This window comes from Colletotrichum navitas, assembly GCF_030913465.1.
Source record: "Colletotrichum navitas strain CBS 125086 chromosome Unknown LY79scaffold_70, whole genome shotgun sequence".
Lineage (NCBI taxonomy): Eukaryota > Fungi > Ascomycota > Sordariomycetes > Glomerellales > Glomerellaceae > Colletotrichum > Colletotrichum navitas.
Window position 1 is genome coordinate 173,604 of NW_026850616.1, and position 15,110 is coordinate 188,713.

General features: G+C 56.2%; 6 protein-coding genes across 6 annotated transcripts; 2 read left to right on the forward strand and 4 right to left on the reverse strand.

Moving 5' to 3' along the window:
• Window positions 1-3,250: 3,250 nt before the first annotated feature.
• On the reverse strand, window positions 3,251-5,068 carry LY79DRAFT_523198 (uncharacterized protein; the record flags this gene model as incomplete). The annotated part of the gene is made up of 2 exons (XM_060555508.1): window positions 3,251-4,887; window positions 4,969-5,068. 2 exons carry the CDS (start codon window positions 5,066-5,068, stop codon window positions 3,251-3,253), a joined length of 1,737 nt encoding a protein of 578 aa, XP_060410329.1.
• A 630-nt stretch (window positions 5,069-5,698) lies between these two features.
• On the reverse strand, window positions 5,699-6,446 carry LY79DRAFT_358092 (uncharacterized protein). Its single transcript, XM_060552712.1, has one exon. It carries the CDS (start codon window positions 6,332-6,334, stop codon window positions 5,837-5,839), a length of 498 nt encoding a protein of 165 aa, XP_060410330.1. The 5' UTR covers window positions 6,335-6,446; the 3' UTR covers window positions 5,699-5,836.
• A 1,014-nt stretch (window positions 6,447-7,460) lies between these two features.
• On the forward strand, window positions 7,461-8,482 carry LY79DRAFT_358132 (uncharacterized protein). Its single transcript, XM_060552714.1, has one exon. It carries the CDS (start codon window positions 7,633-7,635, stop codon window positions 8,347-8,349), a length of 717 nt encoding a protein of 238 aa, XP_060410331.1. The 5' UTR covers window positions 7,461-7,632; the 3' UTR covers window positions 8,350-8,482.
• A 2,018-nt stretch (window positions 8,483-10,500) lies between these two features.
• Window positions 10,501-11,238, reverse strand: LY79DRAFT_358129 (uncharacterized protein). The gene has a single exon (XM_060552713.1). The coding sequence runs from the start codon at window positions 11,079-11,081 to the stop codon at window positions 10,578-10,580; it is 504 nt and encodes a 167-aa protein (XP_060410332.1). The 5' UTR covers window positions 11,082-11,238; the 3' UTR covers window positions 10,501-10,577.
• A 1,588-nt stretch (window positions 11,239-12,826) lies between these two features.
• LY79DRAFT_564986 (uncharacterized protein) lies at window positions 12,827-13,753 on the reverse strand (the record flags this gene model as incomplete). Its single annotated transcript, XM_060558708.1, has 1 exon — window positions 12,827-13,753. A coding segment is annotated over exon 1 (458 nt), but the record flags the coding sequence as incomplete, so codon positions are not given.
• Window positions 13,754-14,002: 249 nt separating this feature from the next.
• Window positions 14,003-15,015, forward strand: LY79DRAFT_358180 (uncharacterized protein). The gene is made up of 2 exons (XM_060552715.1): window positions 14,003-14,481; window positions 14,557-15,015. The coding sequence occupies exons 1-2, from the start codon at window positions 14,189-14,191 to the stop codon at window positions 14,909-14,911; spliced, it is 648 nt and encodes a 215-aa protein (XP_060410334.1). The 5' UTR covers window positions 14,003-14,188; the 3' UTR covers window positions 14,912-15,015.
• The last annotated feature ends 95 nt before the right edge of the window (window positions 15,016-15,110 follow it).

Genomic DNA, 15,110 nt, shown 5'->3' on the forward strand with positions numbered 1-15,110 from the left:
GGACGCAACCCGACCCCCCCTCTCCAATCAAGACGGCTGATGCGTTCGAGCAGAATTCCAGCGAGAGTGACCGCGGCTCAACTGACGGCGTGGGACCGGCATCGCGGAGGCGTGCGCCCCATCTCCCCTTCCTGGGAACACGCGGTGGCCCCCCCCCCCCCCCCTTCACCCGCCCGGATCCGCACTGGGCTGATGCACCGAAAGCTTTTTCTGGTCCCGATTGGCGTCGCTCTCTTGTGAAGAATCGTATTGGAGGAGGAGGAGGGACATCATTGTCAGGGACGGAAAAGGCCCAGACACACCACCACCACCACCACGACAAGGCTACACATCACATCTCAGACGCAAGTCTCAACCCGAGTCCAACGCGTCACCCCCGTCCCGCCGTGGTGAGGCATCCTCCAGAGTCATGTTTCTGTTCTAACTCATGCCCTGCTGTCCGGCCCGCCACCGCCTCCTCCCCTAATCTCCCCGCGTCGCACAAACGATGTTCTACCATTATTCAATGGTCTATAGACAATCCCCCCCCCCGCAATCTTGTATAACATGACACCCAGCCTTGCCTTCCGTATTACCGAAGAAAAAAAGCAAACGCCACCCTCCGCCCCTACCCGAAAATGAGAAAAGAGCGAGCGAGCAGGCGTGGGCATGCAGACTACACACGACGGTCGGACACAACCCGAGAGCTCTCGGGGAGAAGATGGGTAAACCCGGCCAGCGCGCGAGTCCGCCATAGCGGCCTGCTAAATGCTCCTCCTATGCCTGGACGCCATGGCGGACGACGAGCCGCGGCATCCCAAAATACATGCCGCGGGAGGCGGAGGGGGAGAGAGTGAGAGAGACGAACTCTGGGTGCATGGCGCGTCTTAGCGCAGCTGCCAAAATGTCGTTGCCCTCTAACAGACGAAGACCTTCCATTCCTCCCCCCCCTCAAGGGTTTCCTGACACCCGCCGGGTCGTGATTATCTCCCTCTTCCCCCCCAACAACCAATAACCTCACGTGATGACGAATAAACAACGGCGACGGGGCCGGCAAAACCCGCAAAAGCTTCGCCGGGTCCGGAGGGGGGGAAACTCGTCCGATGAATCGTCTCCTCCTCGCCAAAAAGTATAGATGGAGGAGGAGGAAGGAAGGAATACAGAACGGAAGAGAAAGAAAGAAGGGAAAAAATTAAAAAAAAAGTAAGATAAGATAAACATAAACATAGACATAAAAAGGAACACACACAAACAGACGAACAAGAAAAAAAGAAAAAGAAAAAAGAAAAAAAACCGCCCCCCATCCCGCTGTCTCCTCTTCCCACCTCGAAAGAAATGGAAAAAAAGTAACCTATGGGGAAGTGCTTCCTCGGGTTGGGGACGGCGTGCGGCGGCAGCTCCCCCTCCAAAACGTCCAACACAGGCGACGACAATGTCCTGCCAACTCGTGACACAACGCATGGAGTGTGTGTGTGTGTGTGTGTCCGGACATATACATGCGGCCCCTCCTCATTGAACAGACCGAAAATCAAAAATCAAAAACCAACATCACCGGGGGGGGGGGGGGGGGGCAAAAACAACAAGGAAAAAGATGTTGAAATACACCGGTAGATGTGCATATTAGAATGTACTACTGGGTACTGAAAAAAAATATAAAAAAAAAAATAAGAAGAAAAAAAAATACCCCACGTCGTCTTTGCGTCTTCGATACCTTCACCTACACACACACACACACACGTAGCTAAAGCAGTAATTAGTACAGTAATTGGTTTTTTTTTTTTTTTTTTTTTTTTTTTTTTGCCCCTTTCCCTCTCTGTTCCCGACTTTCACATGTTTTCCCACCACAACCCAGATCGCATCGTATCGCATCTCATTGCATCACCTCAACGCATCCCCCCCCCACCCCAAAATAAAATGAAAATAAAAATACACATGCCAAAGCCCATTCCCGTACAGCCCAGCAAGATCCCCAGGCCAGCCATTGCCATTCCTCCCTTCCCCCAATCCTCCCCATCCCTCAACATTCACAACCCTGACGCTGCGCGCTTGTGGACAAGGCAAGGAGGAAGAAGAACATGAGCTCCTCCGGGGGGGGGGACTCGTGATGGGGGAGGGACCGTACATATCGCAGCGTGCCCCCTGTGTGTGAGCGGTGAGCGCATGGATGCCGTCCATCCCCCCCCATCGTGTGTGTGTGTGCATCCGATCCGTGCATCCGATCCATCATCAGTCAGCAGCAGTCACCAGGGCACCGAGCAAGCGGCTCAACCCTCGGCATTGTTGCAAAGCGTGCAGCGCAGCGCGTCGCCCATCTGTTTTGCCTGCCTTGTCACCGGGCCACGAGGCACCGCCATAGGCCTAATACAGGTAGGTACATCTCAATACAGTTCAGTGCCCGCGTCACGATGGTACGTGTTTGATTGATTCAATGGCCAACTTTTATTCGTGTTTTTGCTAAAACTTCTTTTGACGATTTTGCTATTTTTTTTCCACGTTGGTGATTCTTCTTTTGCCTTCTTATTCGTCTCAACCGTCTTTGCTTTTGGTAAACCAGATATCTGCTGCGCACGCTGGACTAATGCGATGCCTCCTGCGCCATCGTTGTAATCCCAGCTTTTATGCCAGCTCCTCCTCCTCCTCTTCGGCCCTTTCTTGCGCCATCATCTCCACTTTTGCTTTCCCCCGCTTCTTTTCTTCTTCTTTTTCTGTCGTCAGCATAGCCCACCGAGGTCGCCCTCGGGCATGCATGCCTTCTGTAGCTGCTAACGTCTTTTGGCCCCGCCCGTTGAGTCCCGTCCATAGAATACAATCCATCACATTTGCCTGTTTTCCCAAAACAAGCTTCCGGCGCAACCATGTAAATGCAGAGAGACCCAGACCCATTGATAAAACATGTAGGTGGTATGTTGCCAAAACAAAACAGACCATGGTATCATGTGAAGAGACGCCGTTGCAAATGTGGAAAAAAAAAAATTAGAATCAGCTCCAACCAAGGCCCCAGCACGCCCACGTCTCGTGAAGGCCACCCCTGCCGCGTGTTCAGGTCGTGTCGCGGCATTGTCCAGTCTCGGCTATGCGCGCCCGTATTATGATATAAATGTAAAGCAGAGCTGAACGCGATGCCGCCGCGCGCAATGCATTGTGGAAGAAGAAACCAGAAATAGCTGTGCTCGAGGGGACCACATTGGCCGCGCGCTCGTCGGATATCTTTGATAAGTATGTGCTGTCGTTGGAGTAATAGTACCATGTTGAAAGTGTGTCGATGCGTCGTCTACCATCCCTTGGAGTGGTAGCCTCCGAAGTTGTCCGTGTCCTTGGAGAAGAACTGGGGGTTGTTGGCAGGAGCCGCCTCCTCCTTCTTGAGGCAGACCTTCTCGGGGTACTGCTTCAGGTTGGCCACGTCGTGGGATGTGTGCCGTCTCTTGAGAACCGCATTGGCCGTCGACGACTTTTGCTGACGCTCCCAGAGGAGGTTGCGGCGGAGAGACTCGGTCAGCTCCGTCGCAAGCATGTTGCGACGCGTGGTCCGGGGGGAGAGAGCGGCCTGGAGGTGGCTGTGGCTGGCCGTCGTGTAGATGGGCTGAGCGGCAGACCGAGGGATCTCGGTGATGGGCTTCAGGGGAGAGGAGCGCACGCCCCTCTTCATCATGAGAGGGGCATCGTCAGAGTCATTAGGGGAGACGGCCAGCGTGGGAGGAGCTGTGTGGCTCGTGCGCGACCAGGGCAATGCCGACGTGGACTGAGAAGCAATGTTGCCAAGGGCCTTGGAGTTGCTCTTGCGGTCGTTCTGCTCAATCATGAGGGTAATAAGGGAGCGGCGGGATGTCAGATTGACCTTGGAGTCGACGCGCTGGAAGAAGGTCTTCTCGTCGATGCTAGACTTGTTGCTGTCCTCAACCGAGTCTTCCCAGTCGGAAGAGTCGTCGTCGTCGTCAATTGCGCTCTCGTCGACATAGTCTGTCTCCGAGTCGTCAGCAATGGCCGAGTTGTCGTCGTCAATCGTACGCGTGGAGACACGGTCGGCAAAGGAAGCTGTCTTCTTCTGAACGTTGAGGAGGGAGCCAGGTTGAGAGGCAAGGGCGCTCTTTAGGGAGCTGTCCTCTTCCGAGGAACCGCCGACCTGGAACATCTTGCGCTTCGGCGCAGGGATGGGCCGCAGGTTCTCAATGCTCTGGCCCTGCTCACTGGAGGAGCAGGACTCGCCGATAGAAAACATTGGCTGCTTCTTCGACAGGACGGGCTTGGCTGCCGGCGAGGACCTGGGCTCCGGGATGGCAGCAGGCGACACGGCCTTGGGGGTAGCAGGGGTGGGCCTCGAGATGGGAATCTGAGAGGGAGAGAAGCCGCGGACGACGGTGGTGGAGGAGGTGATCTCGGGAGAGACGGGTTCCTGAGAGTGCTCCTCTTCTGATGACTTGCATGGGGACTCGGTGGTGGTAGATCCGGAATGTTCGTAGGCGGGGGAGGCAGGGGCCAGGTCGGGCGTCTCCTTCTGCGGAGGGATGTAGGGCGAGGAGATCTGAGGGAGAGGGGCGGACAAGGGCTCGTTCTCCTTGATGATAGAGACGACCATCTTTTCAAAGTCGCCCGAAGTAATGTGGCGCTCCTTGCCTCGGCTGCGGTTGCTAGCGCACGAGTCTTGCCTCTGGATCCGGGGGCGAATCTCGAGAGGGGCAGAGAGTGAGGTGAAGTCGACGGCCTCGTCGTCGTTTTCCGAGTCGACACTGCCGGAGAGTTGAGGAATGTCTTGTAATCTGGTAGCGCCGGGGATTTCTCTGGGCAGGCTTGTGGCAGTGATGGAGGCTTGCTCATCCTCTGTGCAGCAGAAGGTCTCACGGTTCCACAGACGCCAACTAAGGTTCTCTAACCTGCGGCCCTGTTCGACAGACTCTGCACACTTTGCGAAGACTAGACGTAGACGGGTCGGGTCAGCGGATGCGTCTGGGACGGCCCCAGAGGACCGACCGGGTTGTGATTCAAAGTGCTTACCGGTCCACATGCTATAAAGGTTTTGAGGGTTTGATGTGTCGACCTTGTTGATGACATTGGTGTCGACGGTCAGGACGTGGGTGTCGAGAGGATAAGGCATGATGCCGAAGTGGACTGCTCGGATTGAGCAGCTAATGGTCGAGTATCCAGGATATGCGATGGCAGTTGAGATTGAAAATCACCCAACGCAAGGGTGTGTCAAAGGGGGGTTAGGTAGGTAGGGCGAATATCGGCACCTAAGGCGAAACGGGGAGCGAGTTGTCGAGATCAACAATGGGGACGCAAGTGGTTGTGCGGGCGAGGGTCGATGATATCGACAGTGCAAAGAGCGATGGGCGCTATAGAGGTCGGATTCGTAGCCAGGGAACAAGATTGATGATACTGGCGTCGTGGCAGAGGGCGATGGCAGGAATGCTTTGATACGGCAGGGTGGACAAGATGGGAAGGCGGAGAATGGTTGTAGATGCGCCGAGAGGATAAGGCCGGGTCGATGGAGGTGTTGCTGGTGGAGCAATGAAGTAAGAGGAGAGGGAAGGGTGGAAATTCTGGGGGAGGACGGTTGTTAATAATTATCGTCAACTCTTGCTGGTACGGGAGAGAGTTGGAGGATGTGGATTAGATGGCAGCGGAGTGGGATGCATGTGAGTAGATGTAATGTGCAATGGGTATTGGGAAGAGATGGGGATGGGTGATGGGTGGATTGGGAGGGGGGGAGGGGGTGTTGGGAAAGGGGGGCGTGAAGTACTGAGGGGGGTGTGAGAGACTGGGGGCGGCGGGGGGTGAACGTTACAAGAAAAGGGAAAGAGAGACATGGGGTGAATCGCGGTGAGAGGAAATACTACAGGTAAGTATGTACACGTACAATTTACTAGGTAGGTAGCAGTATGGCATGGGGGGGGAAAGGACATGGGCCAAAAAAGAATGAGAAGACAAGAGGGAGGGGAGGGAGGAAGGAAGGAAGGAGGGAGCAGGGACCCCCGGAGAAGGAAGGGGCCAGCACCTGAGAGAAGGAGAAGAAGAAGACGAGGAGGAAGGAGAGAGGGAGGGAGGTGTGGGAAGTGACTGCGGTGGGGGGAGAGGTAGGTACTCTACTGTACGTGTGGGTTGTTGGTGTGGAGCGTCTGACCGGGGTTGAGAGCGGGTACGTACCTCTCGCGATTTTTGGACCTTGGGACCTCAGGCCTTCTTTTTCTGGGTCGTGACGGGGTGTTGGAGGCAAGGTACGGTACACAGGTATCGAGTGTAAGTACCATCGGGTGGGCTGAAGGCTTTTCTTTTCTTTATTTTTTCTTTTGTTCTGAACGACCGACCTCCCAGGAAGAGAGAGCAGAACGGTAGAGCTGCGACGGACATCGTTGTCGGTCATGGAGGAAGCAACGACGACGAGGAGTAGGAGGAGGAAGAAGAGCAGCCATTGTCCAGCACCCGTCTGTCTGTCTGTCTGCGCGTCTGACTGACCGAGTGACGACTGACTGACTGTGTATCTGTTACGGCGTTTGCTTGTGACGCTGTCTCGCCGCTGTTGTCTGCACTGCACGTAACTGTCCGGTTGGGTCTGGATGGGCAGCGGATGGACGTGGCCGTGTGGTTATGGCTCAGGTTCAGTCAGGTTCGCTCATGACAGAGAGTGGGCGTGGACCTGCAAATACAACTTACAGACACGATGCCAGGGGTTCTGGTGTCTCTGGCGACGGTACCGCAGTACGTACTCAGCCGTACCGGCTCAAGAACCAGAGACGGCGACGGCGAGTCGGCTCGCGCTGGGACGGTCAGGTACCTCTGTACGGAGCCGCGGCTGCAAGGGTACAAAGGCCGACGCGGTCTAGAAACCGCAGAGCCCTGACAGAATACCACCGTACATCGTAGGTACGGAGGTACATACCGGCCGTACTCCCACGCTCGGGGAAGGTCGGTACTCTGCCTTGGAGAGGCAAGGCGTGGTGGCACCCCCGGAAGTTGGAACAGGACAGGAACGCGAGCGAGGCCCAGTGTCTCTCTCTCTCTCTCTCTCTCTCTCTGTCGCGTCAGGCTCGTCTCCTTCTCTTTACCCCTCCCCCCCCCCTCCCCTTGCGGGTGATGAGCGTCATTTGACTGAGGCTTGCTTTGCTCTGCTCTGTTGTCTTCTGCTCAGCTTTGCTTTGCTCTGCTGTGTTCTGCATTGCTCCAGGTGCCGAGGCGGGAATCGCATGTGCGCCTCTTCCAACTCCACTCTACGACGAGCCAGTCCTAAAAGGGATATAAGGGGAGATCAAGGCAAAAAGCAACAGCGCTGGACCCCATGTGGCAGGCAAACCCAACGCCCTTTTCTGCCGTGCGGGTGACCAGAAAATACTTCCCGTTATGGCTTAACGTCAGGATTAACGTGCTAATCCTCTTCGGGAAGTCTCCTTTACCCTGTCCAAGCCGATGAGCCTCGACGGTCAGTTGTCCGTCTTCTCTCTCCTCTGATCTCCGTTTGTCCTCCACGCTCCCAGGAACCAAACCCCGAGGTACGTACCTCCTTGTCGGGTACGTACCTTCTTCTCCACGTTGACTCCGCGCTTGCACCTGCCCACGGGATCTTTCGGGTCATGTGACGTCTAGCTTTTCGCTGTCTTCGTCGACCCCGGAACAATCCGCATTTCCGTCTCCAACTGATTATTTGCCGTCCGTTCGCAGGTCACGATGGTCGTGATGCCTGTTGACCACTCCCTGGCATCTCTTCTTCCAGGTCCCTTGGGCCTCGGACGAGGGGCTAAACGGACTCGACTCAGGCAATTGCCTCGTTTAATACGGGGTTCTGTCGCCAGCTTCCCAGTGGCTCAGTCGTCTGGCCGAATATGCGCCGCGCCTCGTCGCCACGTTTTTCCACCGCAGAAAAAAAAAAGTCTCCATTGGCCTCGTCTCGACCACCTCGACCCCCTCCACCCTCCACCTCCCGTCTTCCGTCGCGCTTTTCCCGTCAACCGTCATTCGGTGCCTGACCGAGTATCCAGATACTACCCAAAAGAGACAAGCGTTCTCCCTGATACCCGAAAAGGTCTGGCGCCATCTTGGATCGACCGTCCTGCCGGCACTGTTCCCCTTCTGGCGCGACGGCCTACACTAGAGCGAATGCAGCTTTTCTGGCCACAACTCGCTGTTCTCTGCATTGCAGCGGTTTCCATCTGGTCACGAGCTGCCGTACCTCTCTTCCTGCCGAAACGGATCGCCGTCTGTGTCGAACCCTCGACGGCCAACGCCCAAAGACGCCTGTCCCTGCCAGTCCCCCCCCCCGGCCCAGCTGCTCACCTGCCCAGCGCCCCCTTCGCTGCTCTTTTCCGAACCTGGGGAACAAGTCAGAACGGCCATGCGCTGACGCCTCTAGGACGGACTGCCAACTGGCCCTGGTTTATCTTGTGACTTTGGACCAGCCCAACCCGACCCGGCTTTACTCTTCGCCTGACCCGACCGTCGGGACGACCGCTAATCGCCTCCCCCGGAAACCCCTTCAGTTCTTTACCAACCAACGGTGGGGGGAGGGCCAAACGTACCTATGTCTGTTCCGACCTTTATCCCCCACTCCCCAAATATTCGCTGAAAGTCCGGGTCACGAGGCGCAAACGTCGCTGCAAATACAGTGCTCGTTAAATTGCATTACCATGGCATTGCCGCCGGGAGAGACCTGTTACGGACCCCTTTTCCGAACCTTTTCCAACCCCTCGTTGCCACAGGCTCCGAATGAAACCCGCGCGTCTCAACAGATGATAGGATTGGCATAGGAACACCATCAAAGGAGGCAGCAGTCCGCGACGCGCAAAAGTCCGTGTCCACGAGACCGTCGTCCAAGGCGGTTTTGCATGGCCCTAGATAGTACCGCCTTCTCTCTGAGCAATTGGTACCGCCATGCCTTGGGCCTGGGCCTGCGATGGCGACGAGGTCAATTCATCGCCCCAAATTTAGGTACCGTCGAATCGGCGACGGCCCGTCCTTCAGCGCTGACACGGCGATGTGACATGCTCTGACCCCCCCGTTTGCTTGCGACCTGCCGCTTGACTGGTTGCGGCGCGCGCCTCTGTGCTCGCCCCAGATCCCGCCACCCCCGTGATGATGGATGTTGTCCATCACTCGGGTCATCAAATCAATCCTACCGCTTGTCGCCTGTTGCCTGCCGCCCGCCTGCGAGTCAACACTTACAGCCCCGTTTGAGAAGCGCGTCGGTCACGGCAAGGGGTGCGATAAGAACACGGCTGTCGATGCTGATCGCAACGAGGCTTCATGTACTTTGCTCATGGGGGGCTCATGTCGGGCAGCACATCAACCAAGCAGTGACCTGCAATGGGGCTTCGAGATTGGACTGCACATCACCTCGCCGCCCTCCCGCGGTCAACAAAACAGGCCGTCATGAGATGCATTGCAGCATTCGCCAACCGCCAAGCAGGGGGCGCAACAGGGCAGGCAGACAGGCACACACAGGTTTGGCGGGTGTCCCCTATCACCTCTGTCCATTCCGAACGGGTGCGTTGTCAAGCATGTTCACGAGAGACATTCCCAATGCCAACTCAGAGGTCAACAACGGAAGAAAGCCACGACGTATGCGGTTGAGGTCAGAAGGTAGCGTTGAGACTGACCAGATCTGACCGCACAACCGCCAACATACGGACATTCGGTCTCCTTCAGGCTGTGGTTCCTGAACCAGGTGAGACATTCGTTCCCCAACCCACAAGCCTCCCTCCTCGGCCGACATGGGCAGCCTGGCTGGTGGTCACCAGGTCCCCAAAAAGTGCCCTGTGGGAGGAGCCATTAGGCGAAGTTGCAGTTGGACCCTCGAGACGTCACATTTTCTTCCAATAATAACAGTTCCTGGATTGGGCGCTCGTCGCCTCGTAACGATGCTTCTTCACCCACGCCCTGGAAAAAACCCCCCCATGCCAACCTTTTAGGCTCGCCTTACTGTACCTCTCGAGTATCCGTAGGCCGGCCAGTGTCCCGCATCCCGCAATGACCGCCGCTTCGTTTGACAGCTCACTTTTGCGCTCAACCAAAAAGCAACGTTCTGTCGTCTAGTTGGGCTATTCTGACCACAGTCTGGTCAAGTGACGGGTGGCCTCCTGGGCCAAGCCAAGCCCACGCCGGCGCCCTACGCCTCGTTGCCGTGAGCAAACACTGTAAGTCGGTCAGAGGCCGAACCCGCGGCCGCGCATGTATTCGTGCCGAACCCGCGCCACGCCCGTTATCACGATGAGCCTTCTGCGCGGGATGTGAGAGCCCCCGCCGCCCGTGGCTGTTGGTTCCCTCCTATCATGTATCACCTTGGGGCATACGAATACCATGGGCGGCGGGAGGATGGGCTTCCGGGTTCACATTCTAGGATTCGGCGCCCAAAGATGACCCGGGACAGTGACACGGTTGTTTGTCGTCGTCGTCGTCGTCGTCGTCGTCGTCGTCGTCGTCGCGGGACGAGTTGGTCCCTCGTCAAGAACGGAGCGTCTGCGTAAGATGAGCACGTCAGGAGTTGTCCGTCGTTCGCTTCGCAGAGCCCACCGCCGGGGGACCACGCTATGAGTTCCGCGAGCGTCCAACAGTCCCGAGACGGTGGTAACCACATTTAATGTGGGGCCCAAGGGAGATGGATGGGCAGGCTTTCCACCTTACTCCCTTTCCTGCTCCGAGTTCCCCGACGGCCGGGCCAAAGGAGACAAGATGAGGCCCGAGGGTTCTAGGATCGAAGCCATAGACACACGTAGGGGCGATGAACCATCGCGCAACGAGAGACGGGCCAAGAAGTATAGTCCAGGGCTTACACCCCATGCGATGCGGGTGACGGTTGGAACCCAGGGGCAGTGGTGCAAACAATCACTTGACGCTCTTTTTTCCAAACGCCCGGATACCGGTGTGCATGGATCGTGAGATTGGAGACCAGGGTGAGCAGAGTTTTGTGCTGGGCAACTGGTAGGGGGTATTTGATCGCCAAAGGTCATTCGAGTGACCCGACGGCCACCGGGGAGCATGCTAACGAGAACCGACATGCAGTTCCAACGACCCGGTTTGACGGCCGTGTGGAGAGTGGGAGTGCGGATATTAGGTGTTGTTGGTTCTCGTGAGAAGTGGTGATGGCTAACCAACGGCGTCATGGGCAAAGGGCAACACGCCATTCTTCTGAAAGCAGCAGGGGACGGAGGACATGAAGCAAAAGGGCGAAGGGGGGGGCGGAGAGCAGCCCTCCCCGGTTCTGGAAGAGGGCAACTGGTGCATCGCAATCAAATCACGTCCCTGCACCTGGTCACCGGTCGAGGGATTGGGAAGGCGGATTAGAGATTGGAGGTCTTTCTTTATTTTATTTTTGTTTTTTCCCCCTTCCAAGAACCTGGGACGGGCAAAGCTCCGCCATCACGATCCACCGGCAAAAAGAGAGAACGGCGCGGCGGCAGGTCTTCTCGGCCTGGTTCGCGGCGCTATTTTTTCCTGCTTACAAGTCATAACCCAAGTCCGCCAAGGGTGAGGAGAATGCTTGGAAGGGGGGAGGGAGGGGGGATGGCGTTGTCCAACACGCCCAGACTCTTGCAACAGCTCCCCAGCAAAGGTTCCCAGGGGAGCGGATGGCAACCGCGTGCCCCATGGTGAGACGAAAAGAATGGCCGGGTCCCCGGTTCGGGTCGGCGGCGGCGGGCTGGGAGTGCGGTGCCAAAGGCATTAAAGTTTGCTACCAGTGTCACCGAACCCCGCCCGTAAGAAGAAGAGCAGCGATATTAAGGAATTTGACCGCTTGGCATGTGGATGCGGCGAGACCACAAGGAGGCGACGGGACGACCGGTGTAGACCGGTGTACTCTCCCGCTGGCCGTATGTATGCGATATCGGGGATGACTCTGCTAGCCAGAACGGATAGGAGTCGTCTTTGGGGAGGGAGCTTGTCCGGGAGGTCCGTCAGCGGACGGAGCAGACTCCGGTGAGATGCGCAAAACTCGAGCCAAGCGGAAGAAGAGCAGAGGACGGGACGACAGAACCTCGAGCGGCCAGACATTTTTCTTCTTCTTTTTTTGGTTATGTGTTTTGCTCGTACATGATAAGACGTCAACGCCCCCCAGGCAGGCTTCGGGCCATGGCAGTGGTTGTGACTTGAGGATTGGGGAGGTGGGGGCAGTCAACGCAGTACTCTTCGCGCGCAAACCCGCGGGAATCCCATCCAATGTGACGGTGAAAGTTTTGACCCAGGTCGTCTTGTCTTTGTCTTTTGTCTAGGACGCAGACGCCGCCCGCCTGGGAAAAAGAAAGGAAAAGAAGAAAAAAGACTATGTTGCTTTTCCCCCCTCCCCCAGACATCACGAGGCTCGATCCCAACCCCCGAGAGAAAGAGATCTAAGTCATAGTATCCTTTTTTTTTTCCCCTCTCCCGGAGAAACGAGAGATGAGAACTGAAGGAAGAGAAAGAAAGAAAGAAAAAGAGAGAAGAAAAGAAAAGAATAGAAAAGCAACAACCGGCGCCGAACCTACTCGGCCCCTCCCCAGTTTCATCAGGTCATGAGGTCCCTCTCGGAATAGGCCTGGCGTAGGGGGACGGGCCGCCAAAAGGAAAGCAAAGACGTTGCAAAGAATAAACAAGACAAAAAAAAACCAAGAAGAATAAAAGGGAGGGTCAGGTGCACAAACTACAAAAGAAGGGGGAAAACGACAAGTCGAGTTAATCGGAGTTGGGGGGTTAGCAAACAGGAAGCAAAATTCAAGCCAAGGATGGACAGACAGATAGACAGACGTACACAGCCAGACCGACCTGACAGTGACAAAAAACAAGTGGTGTGTTTTTTGCTTTCCCCGCGCTGTTGCGATACTCCGTACATAGCTACATACTACGGTGAACCCCCACGCCGAGCCGACCTTTTTTTCGGGGCTGGGAGAGAGAGGGGGGGACGGGGGGGGGGGGGTGTCACGATGTGTTTGGACAGGACGGCGGGTTTGGTAGCGGCAGCAGCAATAACGACGGCAACGCCGCACGCCAAGTCTCCTTTTTTTGGGTTGGGAAGGGGATCCTCCTTGGAGGGGGAGGAGGAGGGGGACTATTCCCATGTCTTGGAATATTATAACCGTACTGGGAAGCTGAGGAGACTCTGATTTTCCTATCCTACGACTCCTCCACGAAACAACCGACCCCTGTCGTGCTGCAAACATACATACCGTACTGAGCTGGCAGGCGTTTTGTGGTTGCAGGCCGCGGCTGTCCGCCTGTAAGCTGCCGGGTCGCATGGAGGGTTTTCGACTTTCAAGGGCCGGGTTTGCCCTATCGCAGGGTGGGAGATTAGCGTGTGTGTGTGTGATGAGTTGGCGTTCCATGCTGTCTTCGAGAAGGAAAAACCCAGGGGGGGAACTCTTGCTGCGGCCATCCATCCATCCCAATCCCCATTCGTGGGGGTAGTTTTTGTCGGTGAGTAGGTAGTTGAAGGGGGATGCCCGGAGATGTGAAGTATGTAGGCAAGTGGCATGTCACCACACCACACACACACACGCACACACACACATCAGCGTAGGGGTTCATCGGTGTCATCTAGCGGACGTGGGGCGGCCATTGGCCTCTTCTCCGCAGGTGTGCGAGGTACGGTGTATTAGGCAGACAAGCAAGCGTCCGACGGCGTTTGAATGTCACCCTCTCGGCGGTGGTGGTATTGGTATCCGTATTGGTATTGGTATTGGAGAAGCCGACGGCGCGGCGGCGGGGGGACCATCAAGCCCGGCTCTTCCGATTAGTCTGGGAAGGGTCTCGTATACCGAGGGCGAGTGGTCGGAAAGCAGGTCGAGCACACGTGCGCCTTACGGGCAATGCGAGTTGTCGCGGTTCTACCAATATCATATCGTCGGTTGGTGTTCTTCGTCGTCTCCTGGTTCCTTGTTTGCTTCATCCTTTCTTTGAAAATCACATTGTTAATAATAACAATAATCTTCTTATTTGCAATTTTGTAACCCAGTCCTGGAGATGGCTTGCCGTCCCTAGGGGAAGGTTTCTGATACTCCTTTGATTGTGTTTTGGATCATGCGGGTGCCGTAGTATTACAGCGGCGCATTGCTTTGGAGTGACAACCCCCCCCCCCCCCCCCCCCCCCGAGTTGGACCAGCAGCAACGATAGCTCTTCTGACTTGGCCCCAGGACGGGCGGGTTGGTAGATCACTTGACTTGGCAGACCGTTCCCATCTGGGTACTTGGACCGTCACGGAGCAAAGACGGGGGTATCGTTCCTATCACAATTCAAAGGGAGCCACAAACGGATTATTTGATGAGTGAACATGGCGGCCAAGAGCCAAGGCAGAAGGAACGGGGGAGAGAGAGAGAGAGAGAGAGAGAGAGAAAACCTCCAGGTTTCGCAAGGAGTGCGTCCGTTGCATGCAGAGACGTTTGCGCAGATAGTATGCCGTACCCCCGATCGCGTCGCCTGCCTTGCGCAATCGCGATCTGGATGACTGGAGAGCAAAGTGGTCTTTTTTTTCCTTTCTCATTCCTTGTCTTTCCTAGTAATAGATGCTGCTGCTGCTGCTGCTGCAAACAAACCGCCCAGGGGTGCGGAATTAGGTAGTAGTAAGTATCCGCATGTATGCCATATCGGGAAGTGCTGTGTGTTTCGGGAATGCTCAGCTGACCTGCCAGACCAAGAGGCACTGGCCAGCGAGCTGCGAGGCGCGCAGATCCCGGAGCGGCGGGTTGGCGTCCCCGGGGAATGGACAGGGGATGGGGAGTCATGGATTGGTGGAATGTTATTTATTGGGGGTTTGGACGGTTTGCGGTTGTTGTTGTTGTTGTTGTTGTTGTTGTTATGTCCTTCCCCCCCCCCCCCTTCTCCTCCCCCTTGGAGCTGGAGTCTTTGGGAGGGCTTGGATGTGGGGGAAGAACTGGGGAGGCATGTTGGGGAAACGAACCGAGGGGACCATTTTGGGAGGGCATTGATGCCAATCTGGCCCTTGGCTGCAGCCCGCAGTACGCAGTACGGACGTTATGCGTGTGACGGGCTGAAGAGGAACCAGGGGGGGAGTGCATCACGAGCCTTGTTGTTTGAAGCTTTGTTTCCAGGGTCGGTTCAAGACAAAGGCTCAGCGCGTGGGAGAGGGTGGGAGGGTACGAGTTGGGGAATAGGTTGGAAAGCAACAAAAAAGTATATACGTCGTATTCAGTGGTTGGTGTACATGACACACACACACACACAC

What these genes read in the sequence shown, in the direction of transcription:
- LY79DRAFT_358129 (XM_060552713.1), bottom strand. Translation starts at nt 11,081, where the DNA reads ATGGCGTGTTGCCCTTTGCCCATGACGCCGTTGGTTAGCCATCACCAC.
- LY79DRAFT_358132 (XM_060552714.1), top strand. Translation starts at nt 7,633, where the DNA reads ATGGTCGTGATGCCTGTTGACCACTCCCTGGCATCTCTTCTTCCAGGT.
- LY79DRAFT_358092 (XM_060552712.1), bottom strand. Translation starts at nt 6,334, where the DNA reads ATGACCGACAACGATGTCCGTCGCAGCTCTACCGTTCTGCTCTCTCTT.
- LY79DRAFT_358180 (XM_060552715.1), top strand. Translation starts at nt 14,189, where the DNA reads ATGAGTGAACATGGCGGCCAAGAGCCAAGGCAGAAGGAACGGGGGAGA. An exon ending in GCCCAGGGGTGCGGAATTAG is followed by an intron (nt 14,482 to 14,556) that starts GTAGTAGTAAGT and finishes CTGACCTGCCAG; the next exon opens with ACCAAGAGGCACTGGCCAGC.